Below are 13472 nucleotides of genomic sequence, written 5' to 3'. Positions count from 1 at the left end.
TAGGCTCTCTGCTGTCCGCCTCTCAGCGCAGAGCCTGCTTTGGATCCTCTGCCCCCCTCTTTCTGCCTCTCCCCTGCTTGCACTCTCTCGAAAGTAAATAAACAAATGAAAAAAAACTTTGGAATAATTTATCTCTCTGAAGTTACTGACCAACTTGATATACAGCAAGGTTACATTTTTAAGGATTGTCTTTTTTAAATTTAATTTTGTTTCATAATTATGTAAAATATTTACACAGTTCCAAGTCCAGGTTCCAACACTGTGCCCTATATCCTGTTCCCTCTCTCCCCATATAGGGAGGCACTTTTTTCATTTTTGGTTTATTCTTTTGCCATTTCTTTTTCTTTACATAAGCATGTGTGTACATGCGTGTGTGTGTGTTCGTATGTATGTGTATATGCATGTATATGTACGTACACACACATATTTTCCCTTTACTTAAATAATATAGCCTAGAAATCACTCCATTGCATATATATATATATATATATATATATATATAGAGAGAGAGAGAGAGAGAGAGAGAGAGAGAGGGAGAGACAGACAGAGGGAGACAGAGAGAGAGACAGACAGAGAGACAGAGAGAGAGAGGAGAGGGAGAGAGACCGTAGTTTATTTGGCCAGTCTTCTATTGATGGCTGTTTGGATTGTTTCCAGTTATGCAAGTGTTTTTAATTTTTGTCTGTTTCTCTTTGGGAGAGATTTCTAGAAGAGAGATTGCTGGGGCAAAGGGTAAATGCCTGTACAGTTTTGCTACATCTTGTCAAATTCTCCTCCAAAAGGGTTCCCCTTCATTTTGCATCGCCCACCTCTCCTCACCCACTTCCTCACAGACTCATTAATAGAGCATGCAGGCCAATTTTTGGATTATAGATCACATGAACATGCATAAATACAATGCTTTAATGTATTTTAAGTTTATGTATTTATAAATACACATAAATGTGTATATGTTTACATCTATAAATAAATGTATACATTTACATATATAAATAAATTATAAATGTATAATTTATATTAATCATAAATGTACATAGATATGTGTAAATATACCTTTGATCTGGTGAATGTGTTCTGGGTAGGAGTAAATGAATGGCTGTTAAATAGATGCTGGTCTGAAATAGGAAACTTGGAAATAATGATGTTCAGTATCTGCCTTTCTTTATGTTGCTTTAGATGTGTGAGGCAGAGTGCTGTAGAAAGCCCTGGAATTGGTGTAAGGAACCCCAGCTTGCGCCTCTGTTCTAACCCTTAATAGCTGCATTATGCCCACTTATCTCTTCTGATCCTGCCTCCTCATTGGCAAAATCCCAGAGTAGTAGTGAGGGACACATGACAGAAGGGATGTTTGTGATTGGCAAGGGACTGTCTGCATGCCGGGGAGCCTAGCTACAGAAGATAAGGTGAGAACTTTTTCTTCCCTGCCCCCTGCTGGCTGCTGTGGGATGGACACAGCCAAGGAAAACAACCCCGTCCTCTGGCCTCTGTGTCCTGGGACATCTTGGCTTGCCCTCTGAGCTCAAGCATTGGACCTGATCCGGAGATGCTTCCCTTTTCCTCTCTCCCGAAAGCCCCCAACAGGAGCCCCTTCTTTTACGATGTGTGTTGGTTTAATGATCAGACTTTGAGGCATGAGTGGGCCTCACGAAGGGCTCTCTTTCACCAGCACAGAGCGAATGCAAAGCGAGGAGGACAGAATGGGAAGACTGGCATCAAGGGTGATAACAGGGTTCTGTAGAAAAGTGCCCGTGGAATGATCGGGAAGTGGATGACACACCCCCTGAGACCGGCTTATGCACGTGTGTCATGAAGGCAGACCTTGGCATTCTATTGCTGGGGCTTTCCAGAATAGCCAAAGAGATGAAAAATAAGCCACCCGAAGAAAATGTCCATTAAAGTCTTAGTGCCAGCTTAGCTAAAACTAGGTCCTTGGAACATTTTACTACTATACTTGCCATGAGCACAAGCCTGCTGTTAGAGATCTGAAGTTCCATAAATATTTGGACCAAGCCAGGAGCTCTGATTTAGGCCCTTCAAAGAAGATATCTAACTAAAAATAGAAAGCAGAGGCAGAAAAAAACCCAAGTATTTTGAAGAGGTCAGCAAATCTATTAAATGGCATGTCAAGCTATGCTGTGGTCTCTGGTTTCATGGGAACACACTCATGGGAGCACATTCGGTTAGTGTCTCGAGAGCGAATGCCCATGCATACTTTATGACTGTAGGCTTCCTCCTGGGCTGGATGGCAGAAGGCTGGACTTTAAGGCTGTGTTCTCTGGTGCATCCTTTTCAAAGGAGGAGTCTCTTGTCTCACCCACAGCCTTGGCTTTTCGTAAACACAAGGGGCAAGAAATCCCTTTCCTGATCTTTTTGCCTCCTCTAGTAGTGTCCCCGTATCATCCACTTACTGCAGAGTAGAAAACACATTCTTGTTTTGCTTTTCTACTTTCCTGTCCTTTTTTTTTTTTTCTTTCAAATTAATCACCAAGTACTGCTGATTTGACATTATAAACTTTCCTTGATTTTTGTCACTTCCTCTTTACACACACCACCACTATGTGAGTTGGGGTCTTCTCCCTTCCTCTCACCTGTTCTGTTGTAGCCCTGTCTCTTTGGCCCTGAACTTTCACCCCAAGCAGACCCCTGCTCCACTGTCAGTGGGGTCTTTCTAAGTCACCGTTGGCAAAGACAGCTGTGTCCAGTCATTGATTAAGATTGTTTAGGGGCACCTGGATGGCTCAGTCGGTTAAGTGTCTGACTCTTGATTTCAGCTCAGGTCATGAAATCATGGTTTGTGGGTTCGAGCCCTGCACTGGGCTCTGTGCTGACAGTGCAGAGCCTGCTTGGGATATTCTCTGTCTTTCTCTGTCTCTCTCTGTCTTTCTCTGCCTCAAAATAGATAAACATTAAAAAAATAAAAAATAAATAATAAAAAAAGATTGTTTAGTGGTCTTGCTTACAGCTAAAGTCCAGACTCTGTAGACTGATACAAGATTCTTCCCAATCTTGCTTATGCCCAACCCTTGGTGCCCACTGTTGGGAATGCCCATTCCCCTTGTTTGGTTAACTCTGCTTGAACTGTTAATGTTTGAGCCAAATGTAACCAATGACAAGGGTCTTTGCTCTTTTCTCAATAAGCCCAAAGATGCTTGACTCATTTCTGTTATAGCATTTCCCACATTGCATTATTGGATTATAATAAGGAAGAAAGTGGATGGAGGAGAGGGTGTATATAGTGGGAGTAGCATGGATTTGCATTAATCCAACCTGGGTTTAAATTCTGGCTCTACCATTTACCTATACTGTGATCTTTGACTCAACCTCTCTGAGCATCCATTTTTCTGTACACATTCTGTAAAGTGTTGGCAGCATTAAATGGCATCGTGTCTATCGAAGCATCTAATAGTACCCTGTAGGAATTTAGTATATGATAGTCTCCTACCTTTCTTTTTTCTGCACCATTTGCTCTGAGGAAGTATCATTGTACTGGGTGATAGTCAAAGCTATTACTTTCTCCCTGAGAAATGGATCTGGTACATCCTAATTAGTGTCAGAACTAGAAACAGGCAGTGTGTGCTGGGCCAGTATAGACTGGGTATCTATGGGGCAATTGGGAGTGTGTGGGGAACTGTCTGTGAGGGGAGGGAGCAGGAGAGAGAGGAGAGTGTCTGTATGAGGAAACTGATAGTGCAATTAACTTATAGAGGTTTCCCCAAGTCACTGTCTTCTCTGTGGATGTACCTGAAACATTATCCCATGAAGTGTAACTATATCTTTAAGATGTAGGGTACTTAAGGACAGGGAGATAATTATATGCTCTTGATTGTCCACATCCAAACGTAGGAATGGGGCTTTCTCTTAAAGGAGTGAAACATGGGAGCAGAAGGGGAAAGTTACATCTTTTATAAGAGCTGAGCTGAGCCCCCAGTCACGTGTGGGTTGGGGGCGAGGGTCAGAGCAGAGAAGAGAACTGTTTGTGAGGGTGCATGACTGAGACCTGGGCACAGGGAGAGGTGAGTTACAAGTCAGGCAGCAACCAGCCTGTCACGTTTGAACTGAGCATTGCCAAATGCGGGAGCCTCGTGGTTGAGACTGGGGATGCTTGTATTGTGTAAGTGATCCACAAGGCGTTGCTTTTTGGGGGCCTTGAGGTAAATTTTGTATGCTTAAAAAAAATAAAGAACTAGGAACGAAGGTTCATCAAACTTAGATGGCAGTCTTCTTTTTCCTAAAAAATGGATCCATCAACCCAACCATCTGTTTTGTGTTCATTTTCTTCCAGTTAAAATGCGTAATGCTTTTTCCTTCTTATTTCATTTCCTGCTTTGCTCTTCACGTAGCCCATCATCCTGGAAAGGGCAGATTAAAAATAAGCTTGGCAAGGCACAATGGGGCAGCGCTAATGCCGTCTTGTGCTCCTTCCAGGTGCAGCGTGAACTTCCTCATCTCCCTTCCCATCCAGCTCCCTGCCTCCTGTATCCACCATGGTGTTTGGTGAGTTTTTCCATCGCCCTGGACAAGACGAGGAACTTGTCAACTTGAACGTGGGGGGCTTTAAGCAGTCCGTCGACCAAAGCACCCTCCTGCGGTTTCCTCATACCAGACTCGGAAAACTGCTCACCTGCCACTCGGAAGAGGCCATTCTGGAGCTGTGCGATGACTACAGTGTGGCCGATAAGGAGTACTACTTTGATCGGAACCCCTCCTTGTTCAGATACGTTTTGAATTTTTATTACACGGGGAAGCTGCATGTCATGGAGGAGCTGTGCGTATTCTCGTTCTGCCAGGAGATCGAGTACTGGGGCATCAACGAGCTTTTCATCGATTCCTGCTGCAGTAATCGCTACCAGGAACGCAAGGAGGATAACCACGAGAAGGACTGGGACCAGAAGAGCAATGACGTGAGTACCGACACCTCCTTTGAAGAGTCGTCCCTGTTTGAGAAGGAGCTGGAGAAGTTTGACAAGCTGCGATTTGGTCAGCTCCGGAAGAAGATCTGGATTCGAATGGAAAACCCAGCCTACTGCCTGTCTGCCAAGCTCATTGCCATCTCGTCCTTGAGCGTGGTGCTGGCCTCCATTGTGGCCATGTGTGTGCACAGCATGTCAGAGTTCCAGAACGAGGACGGAGAGGTGGATGACCCCGTGCTGGAAGGTGTGGAGATCGCGTGCATTGCTTGGTTCACTGGCGAGCTTGCCATCCGGCTGGTCGCTGCTCCCTGTCAAAAGAAATTCTGGAAAAACCCTCTGAACATAATTGACTTCGTCTCCATTATCCCCTTCTATGCCACCTTGGCTGTAGACACCAAGGAGGAAGAGAGTGAGGACATTGAAAACATGGGCAAGGTGGTCCAGATCCTCAGGCTTATGAGGATTTTCCGAATCCTCAAGCTTGCCCGGCACTCAGTGGGACTTCGGTCTCTAGGTGCCACCCTGAGACACAGCTATCATGAAGTTGGGCTCCTGCTTCTCTTTCTCTCTGTGGGCATTTCCATCTTTTCTGTGCTTATCTACTCTGTGGAGAAAGACGAGCAGACATCCAGCCTCACCAGCATCCCCATCTGCTGGTGGTGGGCCACCATCAGCATGACCACTGTGGGCTATGGAGACACGCACCCAGTCACCTTGGCCGGGAAGCTTATCGCCAGCACGTGCATCATCTGTGGCATCTTGGTGGTGGCCCTCCCTATCACCATTATCTTCAACAAGTTTTCCAAGTACTACCAGAAGCAGAAGGACATTGATGTGGACCAGTGCAGTGAGGACCCACCAGAGAAGTGTCACGAGCTACCTTACTTTAACATTAGGGACATTTATGCCCAGCGGATGCACGCCTTCATTACCAGTCTGTCTTCTGTGGGAATTGTGGTGAGCGATCCCGATTCTACGGATGCTTCAAGCATTGAAGACAATGAGGATGTTTATAACACAGCGTCCTTGGAAAATTGCACAGCAAAATGAGCAGGGACATTTGTGCCTGTATCTTGTGTCCCTTCCTGACGTTAGGTTAACACAGCTTTATAAACCTCAATGGGTTCGTTAAAATAATTTAATTCTCAGGGTGTACCTTTCAGCCATAGTTGGACATTCATTGCTCCAAAATGATAGAATCTTCTTTATTTTTCTCAGTAAAGTGAATTAAATGCCTTGTTCTGAAATTTATTTTTTACAAGAGAGAGTTGTGATATGATTTTGGAAAAAAAAAGGTAAATGGGACTGGGTGGGATTTATTGCTACGGCTTATGTATCATTCTGTGTCTGTCATCTACTCACATTGAGCTAACTGTAAATTACTGACAAGTAGAATCAGAGGCCCGGCTGACTGAAGACTCCATGCTTGTAAGATCCACAAAATGAGACAATGCATGTAAGTCCATGTTCACGTTCTAGACATGGAAATTAGGAGCCTAATAAACTTGCCTAATTCAGTGTGGAGAATGTCTTGGTTGTACGTTTTTACGTCAAGTAAGTATATTTCAGGATGTTCAAACTTGGTTTGGAAGGGAACTGCTCTTTTTGGAGCATCAAGAGTCCTTTCTGTTAGTTTCTGAATTTTGGATACACATCTACCATGGGCTAGTTCTTCTGTTCAGTAGACTGGTGGTGGTGGGCGGCAGGCAGAGAGATCATGTCCGTGATGAAACCATGCCGTCCAGGGTATATTGATCACACGTGTACAGGTTTGGGACATACTCAAGTTGCCATATGTGAATGAAGCATGTGCCCTTACAGATATGTTTCTAGTGTGTATTTTGTGTTTTATAATTTCTCCTGTTCAGATAAAACCTCATCACCTGAAAAGTATGCAGAGCAGAGTAAATCTCCACATTCACAGGCAGAGATAGACTCCATGAGTGGAAGGAAGGAGAAATGGTGTCCAAACACACAGATATGATTCACTATGGCCAGAGGAGTAAAACTGTAATCACTGGGAAAAGCTACGCCAGGAGCTATAAAATAAGCCACCACTTAAAAATAGCCTTCGAGACAGTAATGTCTGCATTTTATGTAAAAGCCCCTCATGATGAAAGAAGACATACATACTCATTTCCAGAACAATTCCATCCCATGTGGAGAGAATGTAGTGAAAAATCTTAATTTTGGAGATGTATGTGACTCTAACTCATGCTGTCAGACCGAGTCCTTTCCCCGAGATCTTTTTGGATGGAAAAGCCGCCTGGATTTATTACCCTACTTCCTATGTCTGTAGACGCATTTCATTGAAAGAAGGACATTGCCTGTGGGTTATCTGATGAAGATAACTCTGACTCATCTCTCCTCTTAACGTTTCCGTAACTTCTGAGACGGATATAACTGAACAGAGTTTACAGTCACTTTTAAATCTGGAGGTTTATTCATTCATGTGTGTCATCCCCTGCCCATTTGAAAAATCTTTCTTTTCCCCCAAACGCCTTTTTGATGTTGGCGTAAATATAGTTTTGAAGCATAGCAATAGAATTTGGGATCCAGTTTTATTAAAGATTTCCCAATTAGTAGTGAAGTAGCTGAAGACTGCTTGTATAGTAATAGTAATAGTAATAGTAATAGTAATAGTAATAGTAACAACAATAGTACTAGTAATCATAGTACTAGTAATAATAGTAATACGAGCAACAATAGTAATAGTAATAATAGTAACAGCAATGGCATTGGTAATGGTAATGGTAATAATAGCAACAGCAATAATGATAATTGGCTGCTATGTAAGTGCCCTGCCTGTATCATCTCACCGATTGCTTACAACATCACTATCGGCAAGGGTTTGTTCCTCTCTGCATTCTAAGACGAGGAAACTGAGGCTTGCAAGAAAAGTGCCAGTGCACACAGTGAATGGTGGAGTCGTGCCGAGGACCCCAGGATCCAGATTCCAGAGGCTGTGCTTTGAACGCTACATCACACTGCCTCCGGCTCCACTGTGCTGGGGAGTAGATTTAAGGACACATCAGGGCAGAGTTCATCTGAACAGACAAAGAGCAACCAACTGTCGGACTCTGATCTTTCCAGGATGTGAGTCGAAAGGGGAAAATGCTGGCTATGTACCTGTCCTCTCCTGACCCACAAAGCAGGCACATTTGTTTACAGAGAAGAGTTTTCTAGAATTCCCTTGAAGCAGAGGCAGACTGTGAGGGTGCTTCCTGGGCACGAGTGGCAGGCGCAAGAGTTCAGGAATGTCTCTCGGCGGGTGGGTACTGAAGGAGAGCTAGAATCCTGTACCTTCTACCTGAGCTTCTCTGGTTGGAGCAGAACAGGAGTTGTTTCTGCCTATTACTCGAATTAATTCCCTGATGGTGGCTTGCCAGGGCACTCAGCAGCGTGTGCCTGCGAGTGGTGGTAGCAGGCCTCCCTCTGGGCTCACTGGCTGGAAGCCTCTGCCCCGGAACCTTCTCACCTCAGTCCCCGCCATGCTCTTCAGTCAAAATCCCTGCCGGGTCACTGGGCCTCTAGTGACACAAAGCTGCAGTGCCTTTTTGGGTGTATGCCTCTCTTAGCTTTCCCACAGTCCGTGCAGGTCACCTGTTGTTCATCCCACGTGGTGAGATGGCGGGTTCCTTCTTGCCTAAGTGTTGATCCAGCCGCTAAACGCCCACTGCACAGGTTTGCTGGCCTGTGAGTGGGGACTGAGGGGCGGAGGAGGAAGCCAGTCAACCCGATCGACCTACCTCTGGCACTGCCTGTTGTGGTGTGATCAGTTCTGGGCATCGGGGTCCCTTTGATTGGGACCAGGCCACTTTGAGAGAGTTTGGTCTTTTAGTTCTTTCAAAATCCTTGTCCCTACCCTGTGACCTCTTCTTCCCTGTCCTCAGATTTGTTTTACTGTCTCAGCTTGCCCAGGCTAACACTTGGCATTCCCTGAGTGCTTCCTGGGACAGGTGCTCAGGGCGGGCACTGGGAATAAAAGACAGAGATCTGGTCCTTGCCCTCAGGGAGACTTTGGGCTACAGCTGACATTTATGTGTATGTGTGTGTATGTGTGTGAGAGAGAGAGGGCTTCCTGGGGAGGTCATACCTGAGCTGTTTGGGAACTGTAGTCTGAGATCCTGGTGAGTTTGGTTCAGTTTTAAAGATAGAACCTTCACTGCACCCAGCTGCAGACGGTGCTAATCTCTGCCTTTGGGGCCTCTCTTTCCCCGCTCTGGCAACCACCACTCTTCTTTAGTTAAAGGATCTTCCCCCTTTAGATGTGATGGTCTCCCCACCCCTTTTTTTCCTGTGGAAGTTTAACCATGCCTATGTTAGTCACAGTTGCTTTTGTATATGCCTGAGCTCATCCCCTTGTGTTGGTTTTATATTTAACTTAGAATTTGGGGGGCAATTGGTATTATCCCCATCTAGAGCAGGGCACAATGCTGTGCATTGTCTTGGGGTTTATGTGCCCTGGTTAATATTGGAAAAACATTTTCTAGCATTCAGAAAAGGATGATTTGCACCGTATGACATTGTCATTATTCTATCAGTTTTTAAAAGTCTAGAATAACAGCAGCTTCCATATGATTCAACGCGATATTGGGGGTTTGCCTTATGTCAGCAAAAAGGTATTTCTCATGTTCTTAGGGAAATTTGTGACTGGTTGTCTCTGCATGTCTGCTTTAAGGAAGAAGTGGGCATCAGGAAGCTTTGGGATTGGGTATCAGCACCAGGGCTAACGAGCTGTGTGATCAGGAGGCCCAGCAGCCAGCCCTTCTCTGAGCTTCTTTTCTTTGGTTGGATTTAAGTGTAATAATCACCAGAATCCTTTCTGTCGCTGACATTTATGTAATCTACTTTGTTTCTGCAAACTGGCTAGTTCCCCTCTAACTTTGTTTACATTAGAAATTTACATAGCAAAATCAGATTTTAACCTGCCAATGAATTGGTCTTATTCTCTGTCAGTGGAGTCCTAACCAATGAGATCTTCTTGTTGAGGACACAGGGAATTGGCTTGCTCTAAAATTTAGGTTACAGGGGCACCTGAGTGGCTCAGTCGGTTGAGCGACTGACTTCAGCTCAGGTCGTGATCTCATGGTTTGTGAGTTCGAGCCCTGCGTCGGGCTCTGTGCTGACAGCTTGGAGCCTGGAGCTTGCTTCTGATTCTGTGTCTCCCTCTCTCTCTGCCCCTCCTCCATTCATGCTCTGTCTCTCTCTGACTCAGAAATAAATAAACAAATTTTTTTGTAATTTAGGTTATTAAAGACATTTGCAGAGCCATTTCTTTCACTTTATCTGGTGACGAGGAGTAAAGGCCCCTGAAATTGCTGGAGGGTGATGTGAGTAAAAGTTCTCTTGAACATCAGTAGATCCATGAATTTGATTTGCTTGAAAATCACCCAGTGGCTTAACCTTTGGTTGTTTTGGCATCTGACAGTTTGCCCTTCTCGGGAAGAATGCCAAAGCATTTAGGAACACAGGGGAATGGAGGGGTGAGCTGAGAAAGAAGGCACACAGGAGGGCTAAGCCCTGCTTAAAGCCAGGAGTGTGACAGCTCAGAGGCACCTGGGAGGTCATCTGGCCCCCCTCCCCACTTAACAGATGAGAAAGAGGAGTGACTCACTGGAGGCTGTGCAGTTCGAGGCATAGAGAGAGACTAGATCCAGACAGGACCACAACCACAATGCATTGTTCCCTCCCTGCCTCCTTCCCTACCTACATTTTATTAGAAAAATTTCAAACATGTACAAAAGTTACGAGCATAGCATCATGGAACTACATGTGCCTACCATATGTGAACATTATCATCTCATTAGACGCTCATTTCCTCTCTTGCTCAACTCATTTCCTCTCCAGTGTATTTTGCAAGCAAATGTCAGGCATATCATTTAATCTAGAAGTATTCCAGTAAGTATCTTTAAAAAAAAATACTCCTTCTAAACACAAATGCAATGCCATTAATTAAACTAAAGATTAACAATTTCTTTTTCTTAAGTTTTTTTTTTAATGTTTATTTATTTTTGAGAGAGACAGAGCATGAGTGGGGAAGGGGCAGAGAGCAAGGGAGACACAGAATCTGAAGCAGGCTCCAGGCTCTGAGCTGTCAGCACAGCTGACATGATCTGTGAGATCATGAACCTGAGCCAAAGTGGGAAACTTAAACGACTGAGCCCCAAGTTTTTTTTTTTTTACAGTAAACTCTATGCCCAACATGGGCTTTGAAATTACAACCCTGAGATCAAGAGTCACATGCTCTACCAACAGTCAGCCATATGGCCCCAAATTAACAATTTCTTCTATAATATTTTTTTCTAATGTTTATTTTTGAGAGAGAGAGAGACAGAGTGTGAATGGGGGAGGGACAGAGAAAGCAGGAGACACAGAACCCGAAGCAGGCTCCAGGCTCTGAGCTGTCAGCACAGAACCCGATGTGGGGCTTGAGAACCCACGAGATCATGACCTGAGCTGAAGTCAGACGCTTAACTGACTGAGCCACCCAGACGCCCCAACAATTTCTTAATAGTATCTAATATCTGGTATCAGAAGGAGTTGCATAATTGCTAGGCTCCAGTTACTTGGCATTTCTGAACACCTGGTTCAGGTAAAAGAATTCCACAAATTATGTGTTAAAGCATCACAGGGAAGCAGGGAGCCTCAAGGAGTAATGGACATGATTTCTGCTGAGACCCTCAAATTAGTGCGACAGATTACTGTTTCCTCAGTTTTTAAAGATCTCTGGAGGCTGAGAGAACATACCTTACAGTTTACATTTAAGCGAACAGTTACCAAAAGTGCTTAAAAATTCATTTGTCTTTGCTTCACACTCGCTGAAGGTAGAAGTGGTTGCTAACTGCCCCGGAACAAGGAATGTCTGTGTTCCTCAAACCTATCAATTTCCATTCTGTACTCTCTTCTCCTGCTGTAAAGAATCCCAATTTTGAGAAATGTATTTGCTTTTTGTTTTCCCCAGAAAAACAAGGAAGATATTTATTAGGTGTTACCCAATTTGACCAACATCCAAGTGAGGGTGGTGTTTTAGTAGAGGGTTTAAATGATGTTCTTGAGTATTAGTTTCCTATGGCTACTGAGATAGTATCACAAACTCCTAGTGGCTTAGAACAACAGAGATTTATTGCCTCGTAGTTCTGGAGGCCAGGAGATTGAACTGAGTTTCAGGGGCTGAAATAAGGTGCTGTGAGGGCTCTGCACTTCTGGAGGCTCCGGGGGGTAGAGTACGTGCCATGCTTCGTCCAGCCTCTGCCTACATTTCTTGGCTTGTAGACACATCATTCCTGTCCCTGCACCCATGGTCACATTGCCTCCTTCTCTTCTGTGTCACACTTCTCTCTGCCTCCCTCTAAAGACACTTGTGATTACATTTAAGATCCAGGGTAATGTCCCCAGGTCAAGATCCCCAATTTTATCAAATCTACAAAGTTCCTTTTGCCATATAAGGTGACATTCACAGGTTCCAGGGTTTAGGACCTGAATATCTGCAGGGGTCAATATTCATCTTTCTTCACCAAGGTCACACAGCTACTAAGAAGCCTTGATTTTAATGGCGTGCTAATACAAATGCATCACGTTGGTTGGGAAAAAGGAAGAGTGCCTAAGAACATGGGTTTTGGCATCAAACAAACTTGAGTTCTAATCCTAGCTTTGTCTGTGATCATAGACAAGCTCTTTATTCTCTCTGACCCTCAGTTTTCTCATCTGTATTTGGGGTTGATACTGACCTTCTTACACAGATAGTGTAAGGATTAAATTGGCTGTCTCTCTATAAAGTGTCTGGTGCAGTGCCTGGCATACAGCACGCACCCCACAAATGGTCTTCCGTATGTAATCGTGATGCAAGACTCCTTTAGGCTTATCTCAGGGGGCACTCGTGTAGGAGCAAGTATGTTTCCGTCTGATTGCAGTACACTAATGAGATTAGATAGAATTTGATGTGAAGACATTTACGGGTGTCAGGAGAAAGGTAATTTATGAAGTATTATTGTGTGAAAAGACATGAAGCTAATTTGAAGGTAAGAAATATACATCTAAAATAGAAGAATCACACTTCATGTTGGAGCAACTTTTAAGTGGATTGTAAACGTTTCCTGAAAACAGAAAACATCACTGAGATGCAATAGGTTTGAGGATAGGAAACAGCACTGGTCCCGGAGTCTGAATACCTTTGTTTGCATTCCAGATCTGTTGATGGGCTTGGGGAAGCCACCTGACTTTTCTAAGCCTTGGGGTCTCAATGGGTGAAAAGAGAACAGCAAGATCATGGCTATGAGGATGTAAAAATGCTTCACACATGTTCTAGTAACACTTCATAGGAAGAAGCTATCGTGAGGCCCTCTTTCCCTGATAGGAAAGACAAAGAGCAGAAGCAACCACTCTTGTGTCTATGATGAGTTTTACTGCATCATTAAAAGAAAATCAATGAACAGAACATTTGGTTCCTGAAGCGCTGTGTAGCTTTATTTGAACACAGCTTTCTTCCTAAATGAATCCTGCCAAGTACCAACGTGAATATACATTTTATGGAAAAGCTCCATGGTGCTGTAAGGCCAGATG

General features: G+C 44.2%; 1 protein-coding gene across 4 annotated transcripts in view; it reads left to right on the top strand.

Annotated features, from left to right (window-relative positions):
• The window catches only part of KCNS3 (potassium voltage-gated channel modifier subfamily S member 3), a 39306-nt gene extending 32872 nt beyond the window's left edge, over window positions 1-6434 (top strand). For all 4 annotated transcript variants that reach the window (XM_045447659.1, XM_045447658.1, XM_045447657.1 and 1 more), the window contains exon 3: window positions 4426-6434. In XM_045447659.1, coding sequence (XP_045303615.1) covers window positions 4485-5960 — 1476 coding nt within the window. In that variant the 5' untranslated portion in view covers window positions 4426-4484 and the 3' untranslated portion in view covers window positions 5961-6434. The remainder of the gene's footprint in view (window positions 1-4425) is intronic.
• Window positions 6435-13472: the final 7038 nt, after the last annotated feature.

This window comes from Leopardus geoffroyi, chromosome A3 (genome assembly GCF_018350155.1).
Source record: "Leopardus geoffroyi isolate Oge1 chromosome A3, O.geoffroyi_Oge1_pat1.0, whole genome shotgun sequence".
In the NCBI taxonomy this organism is placed as follows: domain Eukaryota; kingdom Metazoa; phylum Chordata; class Mammalia; order Carnivora; family Felidae; genus Leopardus; species Leopardus geoffroyi.
Note: the sequence above shows the minus strand (reverse complement) of the source record. Positions and strands in the feature narration are given on the sequence as shown.